The sequence below is a fragment of the Sceloporus occidentalis genome, unplaced genomic scaffold (assembly GCF_023333645.1).
Source record: "Sceloporus occidentalis isolate IW3139 unplaced genomic scaffold, rSceOcc1.0.p SCAF_87, whole genome shotgun sequence".
In the NCBI taxonomy this organism is placed as follows: Eukaryota; Metazoa; Chordata; class Lepidosauria; order Squamata; family Phrynosomatidae; genus Sceloporus; species Sceloporus occidentalis.
Genome location: NW_028317067.1, coordinates 931,313 through 950,095, shown reverse-complemented (window position 1 = coordinate 950,095; position 18,783 = coordinate 931,313). Strand labels below are relative to the sequence as shown.

Sequence of the window (18,783 nt, the reverse complement as noted above, 5' to 3'; positions counted from 1 at the left end):
TTTTAAAATGCCGCCCCCCCCCCTTATCTACCCTTCCTCTCCCTCCGTCCCTGCCGCCCCCCCCCATTATCTACCCTTCCTCTCCCTCCGTCCCCCCCCCCCCCTTGTACTTACCTTTCAGCAGTCCTGCGGCGAGTCTCCCTGTTCGGTCTCGGTGCCGGCTTGTAATGCTGAGCACCGGAAATCTTCCGGCACTCAGCATTACAAGCCGGCACCGAGACCGAACAGGGAGACTCGCCGCAGAGGACAGAGAGAGGGGCGCCGAGCGGGTACTGACAGCGTGGTAAGCGAAAACCACTCGGCGCCCCTTTCTCTCTTGGGCTTGGGGCTGCAAAGTGCCGCCCCTTCAAGAGTGCCGCCTGGAGCGGTTGCCCCACTTGGCTCCATTGTCGGGCCGGCCCTGATAGTCGGGCTGGTCTCTAGAGGGAAAAAGGGTCTTCAAGCCCAACAAAGTCAACTTGGCTCCTCAGGAGGAAGAGAGATGACCAGAAACGGTCAAACTCTTAATAACTCTTACATGTCGACCAACTGGACTGTTGATTGGAGGTCAGATGAGTGACGTGATATCCATTGGCACACATCAGCTCAACGGTGAACACCATAAAGTGGGTCAAGTGCTAATGAGTTTGACATTTTCCGCCTCCCATTGAGATGAGATGCACGCACCTTGGAATAGACTGATATAATAAACCGTTTGCTGAGTTGAGACGAGAGAGGATAGGGAATAGAGTGGGGAAGAAAGGAGAGTATAAAAATGTAAATCATATACATCATTTACAGGTTAATCCGGGACTCGGTACATACCCCTTTATTCCTAGTCTGTCCTGGTGAAACCCTGGTCCTAAAAAATGCTGTCCAGACAAGCCAAGACTAATGTTGGAAATGAAGGCAGAATAAAAAGGAAAGTAAAAAAACATGAATTTTATTAATAATAAATACGCTTTAAATTAGATGTGATAGTAACTGGGATTCTTTACAATCGGTGGGGTTCAAATTATTAACTATTGATGCTCTTCGGTGTTTTCATTCAGAAGACTAAACCTAGAAGACTAAATATATATTTATATATCATACGATTAGAATCTAGTTCTAACAGAAGCTCTTTTGAGACATTCAAGTTCTGTCGTAGTTACGTTTTATTTATGAGAACAGCAATAGCTTTGGGAAAAAAAACAACTCACTGAAGGCAAGCTAGGTCATGTGTAGCAGATACATCGACGATGTATCATTCCTATTGAATCAAAATACGTAACTTTAATATATTTCTTAAAATGTTTTGAAATGGAGAAAAGAATTTGAGATACGAACATTAGAATGATTTAACTCAAGGAGGGTAACAGACTGTTGAACACCCAATGTCAGACTGTTGAACACCCACAGGAACCATTGGGTGTAATATATATAACCTGTGCTAATGGAGCAAATGATGCTATCTGTAAGGGGCATAATGGAGGATAGAACTGGGTGCGTCATCAACTGATTCTTGGAACCTCCGGGGCAAAGCCCCAAAGCACCCAGATAAGGCAACTTCATGCAGCTTACGAGGTGCGTCCTGGGACTGGCTCGGTCCTGGCTTGTTCTGTGCCAATGGCACTACCAAAACTTTGCCAATCCACATATGTCTATCGTTTGTTTTTGTGTAGCAACTCTTGATGGTCCTTACTTTGGAGAAGACAAGAAAATGGACCTGTTATGCATTATGTTTTTCAGGCTGCTGAATGTATCTCATTGTCCTACAGGAGGAATAAAAACTAGTTCAAGATTCAGAGAAGCTACCTGTGTAGGCTAGCTTGGGCTCAACCTCTTCTGAGGGACTGTCTTTTATTGGGGTCGGGACTAGTCACATAAGGGGCGGGGTTAGTTGTGTGAGGGTGGAGCTAACTCTGGACTAGGGCATGGCCAGCCGCAGATAGCATTACATGGGTGGGGAGTGGGAGGGGATTGGATGGAGGTGGGCATGGCTAAATATCACTGTCCTGCCCTGGAGAAAGAAGAAAGTGGCACAGAGACCCCGGGAAGCAGTGATTCCAACTGGAGACTCCAGGTCAAGCCAGGAGACTTCCCAGGAATGCATATTAGTAACAAGTACGATGCTAAAGGTGTTGGTCTGAAAAGGTAAGAGAACCAGTAACGTAGGTCCATCATAGTAGGTTCTCTCTCACATCTATTATTAATCAGACACATGTCCTTAGCGATAGTCACGTGCAACCCACGTATTCAAATCACAAGAATTCAAATAGTTCCACAAGGCCAGGTGGTTGGGATATGTTTACGGTGATTTCATCTGTCATCGTTCGGAATAATCATATTCATGTTTAACCCATTGAGGGCCAGAAGAGTGCGGCATGCACTGGCACCAACCAAAAACACGTGTTAACCATCTACAGAATATTTTAGAGCATTTTAGAAAAGCAAAACGAGACGTGAACAAGCTTGAACTTGATCCATGCAACACCAGATTCTCAAACGAGCAACATGGAATTATTCAAAAACATCGCCGGGCAAAGCGCGTCTTCGCTGTGAATTTCCTGTCCGTGGCGCGTTGCCAGGAAATTAGATCTTTGGAACAGAATGCTGCGGGATTACGAAATCACAAAATTGCCCACAACTCGCAGCCTTTTTTGAATCAGACCGAGACCGCAGGTGCGACTACACCCCGGATTAATTACGCTGCATTATCCAGACTTAAGAAATATCACAAATCGTTAGCTTCCTACAGATTCATCATTCACGCTCTGCCATCTTTCATCAGTTAAAGTGGGGAAGCCATCGATTCCTCTCTTGATTTACCCAAAAATTCGGGGAATTATACTTTAACAAGAGCTACAGAGCTATATTTGATCTATACATTGTGCACAATTGCAAGGAATTTGTTGGCTCCATTCCATAGTTATGACATCAATGCATGGCAAAATATGCAAACACATTGCTCTTGTTGTTGTGAATTTGCTTATGGTGCCATTGGAGGAGGGCTGTCCCTTGCTGGGGGGCAAGTAAGGCAAAGTGGCCCCCTGTCACCCCCTTGCAACACACACACATACACTCGCACACACTCACAGGGTGACCTGCCCCTAGAAAAGCAACCCAGGGGCTGACACCACTTCAGACTATATGCTACTGCCTAGTGCCACCTCGATTCAGCCGCCCCAGGTAGCCCGCAGTGCCCTTTTCAGTGCCCTGAAAATGCCCCAGAGCTCCCTGCAATCCAAAAGGTAAATCATAAATCAAAGTAACCTGGTAGTTTGCTTTACATGTTCCACCTCATCACCTTATGCAATCCACTCCACCTGCTTTTAGATTGTAAGCTTATTTGACCAGGGCGCCCCTTGTCACCTTTTATTTCTGTAAGTCCACAGTTATATGACACACTACGTGTGTACCCACTGCACAGCGCTACAGAATATGCCGGCGCTATATAAATAACGCCCTGACATTTTTTATGTAACTGCAGAAGTGATGTCCGTGAGCATCGCTCAAAAACATGGTCTGTTTACTTTAAGGCCCCGTCATACGTAGGGACAAATGTGGCAATGCCGTTGCTTTGCTCCTTCTCTTGGACCACAAAACGGAACTTGACAACACAATTGAGGCGCAGGTATGATGCAATCTGCATTTCTTAAGTTTATGCCTATCAATGTCTTGTCCCAGAATGAGGAGTCTGAGTGAAGGAGGTCTCAGCCAATCAGGAGAGACTTCTCAACTCTCCTGATTGCTTGAGCGTTCAGACGCCTCTCCTGATAGGCTGAGTCCCTCCTTCACACCAACTCAGAGTAAGCTGCAGCCAGCACCAGGTATGTGTGTGTGACTGTGTTTGTCAGTTTGTCACAGTGTTTGTGTGACTGTGTGTGTAATGTCTGGTAATAGAGGAGTTAATTAACTGAATCTACTCATGCCTGGTTTTAGCGGGGTTAACATTCTATATCTACTCATGTCTGTAACGAGTGTATGTATATTATTAAATCTTGGCATATATATATATATATATATATATATATACACCTGTGTGTGAAATCTCATCTGCTTCATAGTGAATGGCAGAAAAAAAACGTGGCCACCCTAATATATATATATAAAGTATATACAATATCTAATTGCATTTGTTTGACCAGACGCATCTCCTGCGTAGAAGATACCTCTGGATCCTCCGCTCCATGGAATTTAACGAGACCCCCAGCTGGGCGCATAAATCACTCCAGACTGTAGAGGGGTATTAGACTGTAGTGACTTGTCAATAGTGGCAACCAATAGGCTCTAGCGCTAGTCCTGATAAAGGCCTTTGTTACTTCTTAGGGGCTAATTATATTCTGAAAGGCGGGGTCGGCCTCGGCAGTGGGCGTGACCACCCATCCGCCTTACCGCTTTCGAGACACTAGCGTCACGCGGAGGCCACCTGCGAGCTGCAATGGATCTCTCCTTGTGACGCTGATCACAGACCTCCATTGCTTTTTCATCTCCTTGGGCTGGTCAGCTGAGATAACTAACTGCAAGCCTCCCAACTGTCCCGCTTTGTGCATGGCAGTCCCAATTTTGCCCCTCTATCCCACTGTCCTGCCGAGCTCTCCATATGTCGTGCTTTTCGGGACACAGGTAGAGCTCACCTGGATTCAGGATTTCATTCTTTGGTGTGTGGGACATCGAAGAGCGCACACTGCGCATGTTCAGAAATGCGCGCATGCACAGTAGTACTGCCAGTTTGAGTGACCCTGTACCTCCCAAGCTCCACCCCAGGGTCCCGATTCGCCGGGTGTAGAAGTTGGCCGTTATGCAACAGGCCCATGATCCCCACGACCCGCAAAAAAGGACAGTATACTGTAGACAGCGGGACGGGGACACAGCCTGAAAACGGGGACTGTTGGGAGGTATGCTAGTCATCAGAGCATTAGCTTTCCCTGATATGCATTTAATATTATTATTCATATTTTTATATAAGTTTTAGTAGTTTTTTGGCAGTAAATAAAAGTGTAGCAGTCACCATAGCAACCAATGAACTGATCCAATTACACACATGTGCAGACTTAAATTTAAAATATTAATCAGGTGTTAAGTGAACATAATATTTTCTGTTAAGTTAATTATACACATGTAAGTGTAGTTATATATAAAAGCTCGTATATAATGAGTAGATTTAATAAAGATACTGAATACTGAAGCTGCTCTGATCATAACGTAGCCTTGTTTCTGCAATAATCTGCATCCATGCAGTACTACAGCCGAAAACTACACTTCCCAGCATGCAGCGCGCCAGAGCTCACCTCACGGCAGGCTGTGCGCTCAGCCGTGAGGCGCTTTCCCAGGAGGATTTGGCTCCGAGGAAGCAATGGCTGCTACCGGTTCGTCTCAGGCCCCAATTTCATTTGGGTTCAGTCGCAGCTCTAAAAAGAAACTCGACTCGGCTGCGGACCTCGGGAACCGGGAGGAAGATAAACGGGAGTATCTGGTCGGGGCGGAAGGGAAGGAGTTGCTCAGGTAACACAGGGCTGTCTACCAGCCACATACTTTACTAATATGTCTGTGTTATAAATACACACATCCAATGTAAGTGTGATGGGGAACATGTATATGTATAGGGGTAACCATAGTTACCAATTTACTATCCCAACTCTCCTCCCACCTCCACTAGTGCTGTCACCCTAACGACGAGCATCTCTGTAGAGGGCATTCGTTAATCTATACATAGCACTAAAAGGAAGGGCTCTTCCTGCGTCCAAGGCTGCCATAAAAAAATCCAGGGGCCCGGTGCTGGCCCCTGCCCCGTACCACCGCCCCGTAACCTCCCATTACCCTGCCCTATGTGGACAGAGGGGCCACCGGGCTCCGAATTACAGAAAGGGGCCACTGAGCCCCAAAGCCTGCAACTGACCGGACATGAGCATTACGGCAATCTGCTCCACGTCTAGCCATGTAGATGTATATTATGCTTAAAGCACGACGATACTTTCAAAGAGTGGCTGCCAGAGATTCAGAAAATGTATGATCTGACTGTCCGATGTATTATGAATAAGTTGAAAAGTATTTTTAAACACAGAGCTGTGACATTTCTTTTAGAAGACCTGTAACCTGCAACCCCCTGGCTGTGCAGAGTATTCTATGGGAAACGCTCTGCCGTTTTTTGATGATCCATTTGGCTGCTTAGGGTTCTGATGTCGCGTTATGCTGAACCGTGCAGCAGCGGGAAGAGAAAGGAATACTATACTATACTAGCTCTGCCACCTACCACATCCACAAGATAAAATACCCCCTACTCTGAAAGGCATACCCCAGCCTACACATGCTCTTTAATTCGTATGCATGTTTAGTAATACCTTGTATTTGCTGTTTCTGCTTTTTTCATCCAAAGGCATAGATTGATTCCCCCCAAAAATATGTACATTTTGCATGATTCCCTCGCTCTTAGATCCGTTCCCATGCAGGAGATGCGACCGACCGGCAGCGTCAGTTTGGTGCCATGGCAGGGACTCCACCCCATCCCCTGTATATAATACTCTCCATCTCCAAACAAACTCTCAGCACTCCAAATTCCGCGGAAAGGAGGTGTTCAATGTAATACAGGTGACAACGTTTCAGCTCGCCAGGAGTCATGGCGTGACACATACCCCTGGTGAGTTGGAATGGTGCCACCCGTGTTGCAATAAACACCTCCTTTGTACATATTTTGGAGCGCTGAACGTTTATTTGCACAGTGCATGAAGCATCTCGGGAAGCAAGTCGCCATGGCAACATATAGTGGATCAGACATTGCGATGTGACAGGTGTCCCAATACACCTGAAGAAGAGCTCAAAGCTGGGATCGCTTCTCCTTTCCATTCTTCCCTGGAGGTGCGGAAGCTTTAAGGTGTAATGCGGTGAACAAATGTGATATTAGATATTCCAATTCACAACTTTACTGGAATAATCAAGCACGCGCGGTTTAATGTGAATGAAACCAGTTTTAAGGGGTGGTCTAGGAGTCTGGAAAATGGTGACGGGGTGCTTAGAGACAGGCGGGAATCAAGCAAAGGCACAAGATGGGTTTTTGGCTATAAGATGCAAAGGGCTCTTATACATAGAAGGGCAAACAATGCTTGATTATTGTTCTAGCTCAGGCTTGCGGAATCTTTTCTTCTTCTCCTTGTTGTAAAAGCTTTTGCCGCTGCGCTTCCAGCCAACTCATGTGTCATCGTGTCACTAGAGTCAACAGAAATGCATCACAAGGTGTTATTACCGAATATTACAGTAACCGGGAGCAAAACTAAAAAGCCTGCATGTGTCACACGGGTAACACCACACTTTGCATGTTGCTTTGTTACGCGGCTTGTTAAGTCATCTCCCTGTATTCATTTTTGTAGCCCGGGGGTCCTCCTGGCAGCCTTAAAGAAGACACTAGGACCTTTTTAAAGAATCTGCCACCATTAAACAGGTGGGGCTGCATGGAGGACTTAACAGTTTTGTATAACGTTCTGCAATGCAATAAGGTGCTTGCTAACATAAGAACACTTCACACGGGGGCTTGATAAACTCAAGGAGTCACTGAGCCGTATTTCCCTAAGGTATGGCTTGCATTTACTGCCATTCTGAGTACTTTGTGCAGAGCGTAAATATTAGACTTGGGCGCCGGCCGAGTCTTTGTGTTCGCTTCAGGAAAAAAAAAACCTTCACATTCCACAAATTATTCTCCCGTTCCTGCGTTCCTTTTGGGCGAATATTCGTATGCGTTCTTCGTATTAGTGTTTCTCTTCGTTTTCTGCCGATTTTAGCTGTAACAATTAGCAGCAGGTGCCAATTGCAGCCAGGATTTTAAAGGTCCGTAAGAGCAACTCTATTGGTCTCCCGGCAGGAGGGCTCCTCTGGCATCAACCAATGAAGGGCAGCTGCTCTTCATTGGTTGATGCTAGAAGAGCCCCCTGCCGCCGACCAATAGAGTTGCTCCTACAGACCTTTTACTCCTTGCACCAAAGCCATCGGTCTCCCCAGGCCAAGTTGCTCCAAGGTGTACGTTGCCCTGCCCTTTACCGGGAGGACTCAAATCCCTGTTCCTCACAAGTTGCTCAGAGCTGTTGTCTCAGACACTGCCTGGCTAATAAAATCTACAAATATTTGTCTGTGTAAAAACAAATAATCAACTTTAAATTGTGCAATGTAGTGCAGGGAGTTCCTAAAGTAATGGATGAGCGAGATTATCGTAATATTCCTTTAGAATCTGTACTGAAGACCTGCCTGACCGCTGATTTCCTGTTCTATTTTTGCCGATAAGCTTCTTGCCTTCCCGGCAATGTGATGTCACGCAGAACATAAATCAGTTGTGGTTATATGCGTTCATTTCGAGAGCCAGAGTAGGGCATATATTAGTAAGGATGCATCATGAGTTTAAAAACCATGGGATACCTATGATCCCCCCCCCCCATCAACGAGGTTCGGCTAACTACGTTCACATTCTGCTGGTTGGATCCAAGGCTTTACTGACTATTTCCAGTGTAGCACTTCTGAGATATTTATGCACCAGGGAAGTCGCCCTCCCCAGACTGCTTTGTACGCCAGTTACTGTTCCTGTCAAAAGGACTAAATTGACCCGGGAGCAACTCAGAAGTTATTCTGGGCCAGAGATAAGTTAGCAAAGTGAGTCTGTCGCTGGAATCAGCCCCGACTCATTAAACGGCTGGCAGGCGGTGGAATAGTTGAGCGCTTTATCTTGTACGTTGTGCAGATTGTCTCGACTTCACCTCGAAATACGTGGCACCCTCTGATGTTAATAATCGTCTAAGAAAAAAATGTAATCTCTCCAAGGAAGCAACTCCATTTAAAAATCATTCAATTGTGCGTAGAATTCAGCCCGTTTCCAGATGCTGTTTTTATAGCAGATCTTGTTAAGTCGTAGCTGTGGCCACAGACATAACCCAAGGAGCCACAGAATTATACAATGAAACAAACGGCCGTTGTTTCTGTGTTGCGAACGGCCAAAGCCGAATAGTTTTTGGTGCTTTAAATGATTGGCCACGTAACGGTAAAGTTGTAGCTATTTTGATTGCTAAAGGTGGCGTTTTTAGATGGCACTTCCCGTTCTACGTAGGATATCTAGCGAATATTTAAGACGGGGCAACTAGTTGAGAAAACAGGAAGTGACATCAAGAAGCTAAACCGTTTCCTGTGTTCTGTATAGCTGCTAAGCAGATATATATATATATATTTTTTTTTCATTTTTGATTATATTTATATTATCTGTTTAAATAGGTATACAGGGAAGTGCCAGGATACAGTCTTTAAATATTCTACATATTATTAAAAAAATATTATTAAAAAGTGCTGAATATTCAACGTATGGAGAGAAGTCAGCCTTACTATCATATTATACAAAGTCCCGTAGCCGTGTTTTAAATGTTGTGAATAGTTTCTGTACATTAACAAGGTTTCTACTCGTCTAAGGTCTAATCACAGGTTTCTTTTTCAGCGTTAACCCTGCGCCGGCTGCCAAGGCTCTGGTGATTCCCCTAATACAGAAAAACCGGTGGTCCCAACCAAGCAAGACTCAGGAGAAGCCTCAGGATGGAGACCCGAAACAGACCGAAGAAGATGCTGTGTTGTCACAAGCTGTGCAGGAGCTGATTCAAGGTGAATACCAACTCCTTAAGGGACTCATAAATAGTAATCAATAAAACATACAGTCAGACTTTATTAATAGTAAATAATTTACAGTTAAAAAAAAACATCCGTTTGCGTCCATCTCTGGAGACGAGACGCGCTGCAGGAATTAAGCATCCGAGGTAAGCGTCTATGGCTGTTTTTAATCCGCTTTAAATGTAACAGTAAAAACATCATATTAAATGTTCTATTTATTGCAACAACAAAAAGTTTGTCTCTTAATAGGTCACGTTGAAGACCCCATCTGCCTTTAAGAGTTCAAGGAGAACTTTTGCAAAGGTCACGTGTTGCCTATTAAAACCTGATATTAAAAAGGCTTTAAACGCAATTTTGAAGTAAATCTCACTGACCATTCGCTTTCCATAGGCGGCTGGCCGTATATTTAACACATTAGCCGGAGTCCGATACAGGATTAAAATGAATAATAGTAATTATAAACGCAGCGTGGTGTTTGTTTACAGCCTTGTTATTCGATATGTAGTTATCTAGTTTTGAGTAATCTGTAAAAAGTCTGATCTGCTGTCCTAATGCAAATTATCTTTGGTTACTTTTTGCATACGTTGAACCAAAGTGGCTTTCAGAGAGTTTTTTTTATGTCAAGAATAGTGCCCAGAATCTAAAAATAAGCAAAATATTTGAATGCTCGTGTGTACTAATGACTTCTACATCAACAGAATGAAGACTTTTATAACCAAGATCATGTTTATATGACAGCCAGGGCTCGCTGGGACAGCATTTATTAACCCCTTAAGGACAATGGGCGGTCCCTAAACCCATTGAAAACAATGCATTTTTAGCCCGTACATGTACGGGCTTTGTCATCAAGGGGTTAAGGAGCCGGTGAAATTTTGCGAGCCCTGTGTTTGTTTATGTGACATTGTAACCCTAAACATTTTACTTGTTGCTTATGCCTACAGAGTCTCTAAAATGATATTCAGTATGCTCATAAAGCAGGGTTGGCCATTAGCCAACATCCCTTCACCTACAATTCCTATGACTCTTGGCTTATCTTTAACAATCAAGATGTAATTGTAGGTATTAGGTGACTAAGTAATGGGATGTAAGAATGGGTAAAGATCTGTCTGTTTCCAAAAAGTAAAGCAACATGTGGTTCCCCTAGAATCACGGCGATCCCAAGAGAATGATTCCGAGGAGAATCCGACCTCCAGCATCCCGCTGCTCATGCAGAACAGGGTCCCTGACGGGTACGAAGACGGCGACAAAGTGGATGTTCGTCTCCGGCCAGAATCTGTAAGTCCCCTTGTGAATAAAATAATTCTTCCGAGCCCTTTGTCCTTATGCAGCTGTGGACAGGTTATAGCGTGCATGTCCTGACCACCTTGTCATCCATACTTTGCTGCAGCTATATAGGCAGACACATTGATTTGAATTATAGCTTATATGCACATATATGTTGTCAGTAATTGTGTTGCCGGAGATAAAGTAAAATCTCGGGAATTTTGATCTATACATTTGCTAGTAGGCGTTTATACACACACAAACACACATGTATGTAATATTCTTATTTTTTTACCCAAAGTTTGCCGTTTCCCTTTTCAGGCAGAGGCTGCAGACTATGAGGTGGTCCCTGTGGAGCAGTACGGGATGGCCATGCTGAGGGGCATGGGATGGAAAGAAGGAGAGGGAATCGGACGAACCTTCAAAGAGTGAGTGTAAGGTCTGCTGGCAAGTAGATTTTGTCTTGACTTAATGAGGCTTTGAATATTACACCAAAAATAAGCTGGAGTCACTGGTTTGAACGTGTGAATGAGAATCATTGCTCGGATACTGTGTTATCTATGTCCTATGATTTGATAACTAGCTCCTGAATTAGCCTGTTAGTAACTCTTTAATGACCGCGTCTGTATGGTCGTTTTAATATTGGATATGGCTGTAGATTCTATATTGTTGACGGATTACTTTTAGTTTAAATTCCTAACAAACTGTCTGTGTATTTCTTCTAGAGACGTTAAGCCATTAGAGCAGAAGCTGCGGCCAAAAGGATTGGGTTTAGGAGCCGACAGATCTGCTATTCAGGACTTGGAGCCACAGAAGCCACGCAGACCCCTAAAACCTGGAGAAGAACCAAAAGAAGAAGAAGCAAAAGGCCTGGGGCCGGGAAGTTCTGTGGAAATCCAGAGTGGCGCACACAAAAACCTCTATGGGAAGGTAGGCGTTAATCCTTTGTTATAGCCTTCGTATCTAGCTGGCTTTGTGTATGTCTCCTAAGCATTCATTCACTGACACCTCCGTATCTGCTTTAGGTGGAGGGCATTGACCCTGACAATGCTAGAGCTATGGTGAAGCTCGCCATCGGGGGAAATGTGGTCACCGTGTCTCAGTTCGCCCTACGATTGGTCAGCAGTTCAGAATACAAAACATATGCAAAGGATCTAAGTGAGTAAAAAAGAATATAAAAATTGCATGGCAATCAGTAAAGTAATAAAATTATGCAAGGGTGTGAGCACACACCCTTAATGCGATTTGTGTGCTTCCACCATAGATTAGGACAGCTACCACGAGCTAAGGTCACAAGATTGCTCTGCGTAAGTGTGCACACTCGTTGTACATGTATATCAGAGAGTATTAACCCCTAACAGGGTGTCTTGGTAAATACCGTATTGGCTCGAATATAGGCCGCACTTTTTCCCCCACTTTAAGTCTTTAAAGTGGGGGTGCGGCCTATATTCGGGATCTAGCGCCCGACGCCCGGGACATGCAGTTCCGGGCGCCGGGCAGGCAGCAGGGTCAGGATACAGATCCCCCACAGACAGCCTCCCCTGCCAGCACTTTCCACGGGGGGAGTGCTGGCACGGGAGATTGTCTAAGCGCGTCGTGCAGACGTTCACCGGCAGCGGTGAACGTCCGCACGATGCGTTTTACCTCTGCCCCCAAGACTTACCAGAGCCGACTCCCGGGTGTCTTGCGGGGTCGGCGGGGGACACCTACGCAATACGCGTATACAACATCCGTTGAGTCCCGACATCGGAAGTTGTATACGCGTATTGTGTAGATGTCCCCCGCCGGCCCCGCAAGACACCCGGGAGTCTGCTCTGGTAAGTCGGGGGGGGGCGCAGAGTGGCAGCATATCTCGGGGGGGGGGGATAGTGGCAGCATATCTCGGGGGGAGGAGGAGGAGGATAGTGGCAGCATATCTTGGGGGGAGGAGGAGGAGGATAGTGGCAGCATATCTCGGGGGGAGGAGGAGGATAGTGGCAGCATATCTCGGGGGGGGGAGGAGGAGGAGGAGGATAGTGGCAGCATATCTCGGGAGGAGGAGGAGGAGGAGGATAGTGGCAGCATATCTCGGGGGGAGGAGGAGGAGGAGGATAGTGGCAGCATATCTCGGGGGGAGGAGGAGGAGGAGGATAGTGGCAGCATATCTCGGGGGGAGGAGGAGGAGGAGGATAGTGGCAGCATATCTCGGGGGGGGGGAAGGATAGTGGCAGCATATCTCGGGGGGGAGGAGGTGGAGGAGGAGGATAGTGGCAGCATATCTCGGGGGGGGGAGGAGGAGGATAGTGGCAGCATATCTCGGGGGGGAGGAGGAGGAGGATAGTGGCAGCATATCTCGGGGGGGAGGAGGAGGAGGAGGAGGAGGAGGAGGAGGAGGATAGTGGCAGCATATCTCGGGGGGGGGAGGAGGAGGATAGTGGCAGCATGTCTCGGGGGGGAGGAGGAGGATAGTGGCACCATATCTTGGGGGGAGGAGGAGGATAGTGGCAGCATATCTCGGGGGGGGAGGAGGAGGAGGATAGTGGCAGCATATCTCGGGGGGAGGAGGATAGTGGCAGCATATCTCGGGGGGAGGAGGAGGATAGTGGCAGCATATCTCGGGGGGAGGAGGAGGATAGTGGCAGCATATCTCGGGGGGAGGAGGAGGATAGTGGCAGCATATCTCGGGGGGAGGAGGAGGATAGTGGCAGCATATCTCGGGGGGGGGGGACAGAGTGGCAGCATATCTCGGGGGGGACAGAGTGGCAGCATATCTCGGGTGGGGGAGAGTGGCAGCATATTTCGGGGTGGGGGGGACAGAGTGGCAGCATGTTTATTAAAAAAAAAATTTTTCTTTAATAAAGCACCAAACTTTTAGGGTGCGGCCTATATCCGAGCCAATACGGTATATCGCATATTTTTTGATTAGTCCCCCGTTAAATCCGATGGAGGGAGTGGTGGGTTGATATGGATTGGATGCGGCTGGGTTCAGTGATGCCATGGAGTCCAAATGCACAGGAAGCACCTGTGAGTGAGGGATGGCTTTTTCACCAGAATTCTTCATGAAGAATATAATATATTACAGTGTGTGACATCGAAGCAAACCATGGATGATCTTTCATTGCTCATTGAATGTCCTTTTCGCTGCTCGCACCTTAGAATGGCGTAGCCTCATACGTTACCTTTTGCTTTAAAACCTCATCTGTTTTGATTGCACCTCTTTTCTCCACCCAACCTCCGGTTCACGATAAGAACAGACAAAGCAATTAACTCTGCTGTGTGTATCCTGCAAAGTGTTAAAAAGTCTAATTATTTGGTTACTAAGATACATATTTACCGACGGGTTATTGATTAACATGGCTGCTGCCCGGTAGGTAGATTGAATAATCCAGCTTTATGCTGCACAAAACAAGAGATCTCCAGATTGAGCGCAAAGGAAATTGTGTCGCCACCTGGCTTTCAACATCTTAAAAGGTAGATAGTATTTGTTTGAGTTGCAAATAGTTATTAAGCAATTATCTCACATAATTAATTGTTAATTGCCTCTAAATTATTACTGGGAGTCAGATGCATAAATCACAACGTCGTGTAGTAAAGACATCTCTTATGTATGTTAACCATTGGTGTTGTTAGTATTATTAAATACGCACAAGAACGGTACCTACATTTTACTCATCAATCCTGACCTATTACTAGAGATGTAAAAATTCCGGAAATTTTTAAGCCATGGGGAAAAAAAACAGGAAAAAATTGAAATTATCAGAAAAATAATTAACTGGAAAAAAAAACTAAATTTTGCTTTTCAAAACTTTATTTTTGTTGCAAATGGAACAACAAGGTATACCTCCCCTTTCCCTCAAATGCAACAAACTAAATGAAGAAGCCATCAACCCAAAAAAAACAAAAGATCTCCTCTAATCCTCCTCCGTGGATTGGACGGGGAGAGCGATCACAATCGCCCAATCAGATTTGCACCTTGGCACCAATTGCAAATGGAAAAGTTAAGTAACTGGCATTATTTGTGCCAGTTGAAGGCTTGTTTGAATGTCATGTCCTAAACATATTATTTATCGTAAAAGATTCCACACCCATATTTTGTAGTTTTATTTATTTATTTATATATTTTTTTTTCTCTCCCCATCTCTACCAATTATTAATATCCATTTCTGGGGACTTCATTCCAACAGAAGCCTCATTCTCTGTATAGTTGTTGAGGGATGTATCTTTCAGCAGGTCGGTGGGGTAGACTGCACCTCTATTTTAAGATCAAATGCCTGATAATGAGCTGAGAGTTCTTGGGTATGCCTACATGCGTACATCATGGTGTATCACGTGAAAAATCACATATAACCTGTAGTGTTTAAGTCTTTATATTCGGAGCCCGCAGTTACTAAGGCAGACCTTTCTTTTGTGTCCACCAAGGTCGGTTGAGTAAAGCTAAAAGACAAAAAGATCTCGAGGAAGCTAAGGAGGAGCAACGCCGGGAATCAGAAGAAGGGGAGCAACACAGGAGAAGCAGAGATGAACACAGGGAGCAAAGTCGGAACGGAGACTCCGGCCACAAACACAAGAGACCAAAACAGAGGAGTCCTGAACGTGAGAAAGAGAAGAAGAAAACCAGGCAGGAGCCTCCAAGGTGAGAACTATGTTGGAATCGCCCTTTTGAAAACCTGATTCCGGAAGTATGTGGCCCATCCGCTTTATTTACTTTAAATAGTGAAAATGTATTTGTTCTTCAAAACATCCATGTAGGCTTGATGGATCGGGTTTTACGTGCGGTTCTCCCATTGTTTGTTTAATACCACGGATGTTACCAGTGACTTTTTACACATTGATTCTTGAGGCATCTATCTGTATCAGACCTTACAGGGGACACACGTGATATTTAACACAGTTTGGAAAACTTCATGCACACCAGGCTTCTAGACTTATTTGTAATATATGATTTGATTAAAAGAGAAGTGCTGTTATGGCTCCCAGGGAGTATATCACTGCAGCTTGGGCACACTGCCGAGACGTGTCCTCAGCCAAAAAAAAAATGTCGCCTCTTACTGTTGTTCCCTGTTTTTCTTTTCAGCTGGCTTCGTCGGGATTTGAAAGTGCGATTCATTGACAAGCATTATAAAGGAGGAAAATATTACAACTCTAAGGTAAATTAACACAAAACTCGCCCCCACCTACCACAGATTGGCAACTGTAAGTGTTATTTGCAACCTGCTACTGTTATCCAGCAGTCATCAGATGAAGGGTTCAGCATAGGATTGGCAAGGCATTTGAGGGATATAAAAGTAGGTGGAGCTTGGTAGGAATAAGGTGTGTCTGGGTGTGGTTACCATTAAACTCCTCCCCATAAACTCACACAGCACCCCTAAAAATATTGCCTAAAGCATCGTAACCTGACAGTGCCTTTTTTTCACCTAAAAGAGTTATACTTGGACGCTTTTCACACAGGTGCTGATAGAAGACGTCCCGAGTCCTCAGAGCTGCGTGTGCCGGACAGAAAGTGGGCGCATCCTAGAAGGTGAGTAAAAACAAAAGAATCTGTTCTTTTTACAATGTAAACCAAATTATTCTTTGGAATGAGCTAATCCAGCCTTGTATAAACGTAGGCTTTAACAACAATCGTTACTGTGTATAAAGTTTTAGTGAACAGTAATACCAAAAAAGTATTTAATCTTAGACATTTCAGATCTGTTTGTGATACTAATGAACTGGTTTCCCATCTAGATATTAAGCAGGACATGCTGGAAACAGTCATACCCAAGGAGGAGGGAGATCGTGTAATGGTGGTGCTGGGGAAGCATCGAGGGCAGGTATGTTTTGCCCGTATATATGTATATCAAAGAAACGGTAAAGCGTGGATTTCTGTTGGTCACACGCAGAAGAAAGTTTAGGGAAGTAGTGAAATATTTTTTTTTAAATCTTATTAAATCTAGTGTACTATTCCTGTAAGGCTCGTCCTTGAGTTTAAAGTCACATCTCCTGAATATTCCATGCTGTGGGATATAAGCCTGGAGGTTTATTCACTAAAGTTGTTCAGCTTCTTCAGGTCACTTTACATTATGAAGAGCCCCTGTGAGCTTGTGCTGCAGAAAGAGCTTGGCTGGTAATGTATAGTAATGTATAGGCAAGTGAATGAGATTTCTTAAATCCTCTCACACATTGCATTATGCGGGGCCAGCTTACCCACTTCCATACATCCAGACCATAGTGCCGTGGATTGTGTTTGATGTGATGTCTGATCTGCTTGCCTTTCTTTTCATTTTGAAGGTTGGGACAATTATGCATAGAGACAAGCACAAGTGCCACGCTCTGGTGCAGTTACAAGGGGATCACGAGGAAGGCGTAACCTTAAGCTATGATGTCATATGTCACTACGCAGGGGAAAGAGATGACTAAAGCCGGGCACACTTGGGGTGGAGCAGAGTTTTGTACAGTGTCAGAACTTTTATCCTGAATGCCTTTTATTTAAGGACTGTAAATAAACATGACATTTGGTATAAAATACTGTGGCACTGATTGAAAGGGATGAGATGATGGGTGACCAGTCAGAATGCAAAAAGTTTGGGTCCCCAAACCAAAGCTGTACTTTCTGCCAGCGGCCTGCCCTGCTCTGCACCACAACTTGCAGCTATACCTTCTTTGCAGAGGGCACTGATGTTGCGCATGACCTGGGGCTCTAAGGACAGCTGCTGCGAGCCCCAAAGGTAAGCCTGGCTCCAGGGCAGTTGCCCCTTTTGTACAGGGACTGGACAGCTAAGGCTGACCCAAAGGCTACATTTTGTATAGAACAAAGATTCTCAAATGTATCCAGGGATGCTCACACAATCCCACTTACATAAAACATGCGGGGGAAATGGTTTATTAACCCATTTAATATAAGAAGTGAGCAAACTTACCAGATAAGCGGCTTCAATAAGAATTCCTTGTTGTAATATACTGGCTATCATTTTATTTTTGTACTTTTTAAAATTTTATGTAACCTAAAAGCACAATTTATTTACCTTTTGACTAACCAAATTACAAAGGGCGTGTACTTGCACAGTATTTAGCATGTTGCAGTCGTGTCTAATTTGTACACGTATTTAAATGATCAATTGGTATGCAACAACGGTCACAGACATGCAGGTATGTGCTCTAACTGTATGGGCATCTATACCATAGCAATTAGCACATGAGTGTACACTGCTCACCGCATATCACGCATATTTACACGGGATATATGTGGAAGTCTGTATCACCCTCTAATGGCCGTCACGTCCAAAGGCAGTCGGGGCTGCACCACATCCAGTGAAATAGGATTTTATTCTAATCAGACCTTCGTTACTGTCGCCGTCCTGGGAGACTGGCTTCCGACTGAAAGCCGTGACCTGTGTTGGGGTATCACGGCCAAAGCGAGGACCTATGTACGGATTTGGGTCGTAGATTACAGTTATATACTGTTTGGGATGCTTGGTGGTGGCCAAAATCTATTCTGTCCAAGTTTCCAGGTCATGGATAATAAAATAACACCTGTCTTAGGGGTATGCCAGTGTTATGGTCTGTCCAGGGTCCTGACGGTGGTCCGCAAACAAACTGTGTGTCCGCTCTTCAAAGGGCTGATTTTGGGCAACTGTTATTAGGCTTCAAAGCGATTGAAATTCAGATTTGCAGGCCTGAGTAGACGATACATGTGCTTCTATCTGTCTATCTTTTCTTTATGCACCATTATGCTTGCTATTATCTTTTATTTGTACAGCGCCAGCGATTTACGCAGCGTGTAATACAATACATATATTCAAGGCGTCTGACAAACCGATACATTAGGTGGAGAGAGCCCGGCCCGCAAGCTTACGATCTTGAGGGGAAGATGTAGTTTGTGTTTCATAGTTGAGCCTCCCATAAAGAGGATGATTTGTACACTGATTATACTGATATAAACACAGGCCTATCCTGCCCCAAAGAGCTTGCGATCAA

The 18,783-nt window shown here is 45.0% G+C and overlaps 1 protein-coding gene across 1 annotated transcript; it reads left to right on the top strand.

Moving 5' to 3' along the window:
- Window positions 1–5,317: 5,317 nt before the first annotated feature.
- On the top strand, window positions 5,318–17,226 carry LOC149284862 (G-patch domain and KOW motifs-containing protein-like). The gene is given in 11 exon segments (XM_089496173.1): window positions 5,318–5,466; window positions 9,422–9,582; window positions 10,733–10,863; window positions 11,173–11,279; window positions 11,577–11,781; window positions 11,877–12,046; window positions 15,260–15,463; window positions 15,905–15,977; window positions 16,279–16,348; window positions 16,555–16,640; window positions 17,098–17,226. Coding segments are annotated over 11 exon segments (1,485 nt in total).
- The last annotated feature ends 1,557 nt before the right edge of the window (window positions 17,227–18,783 follow it).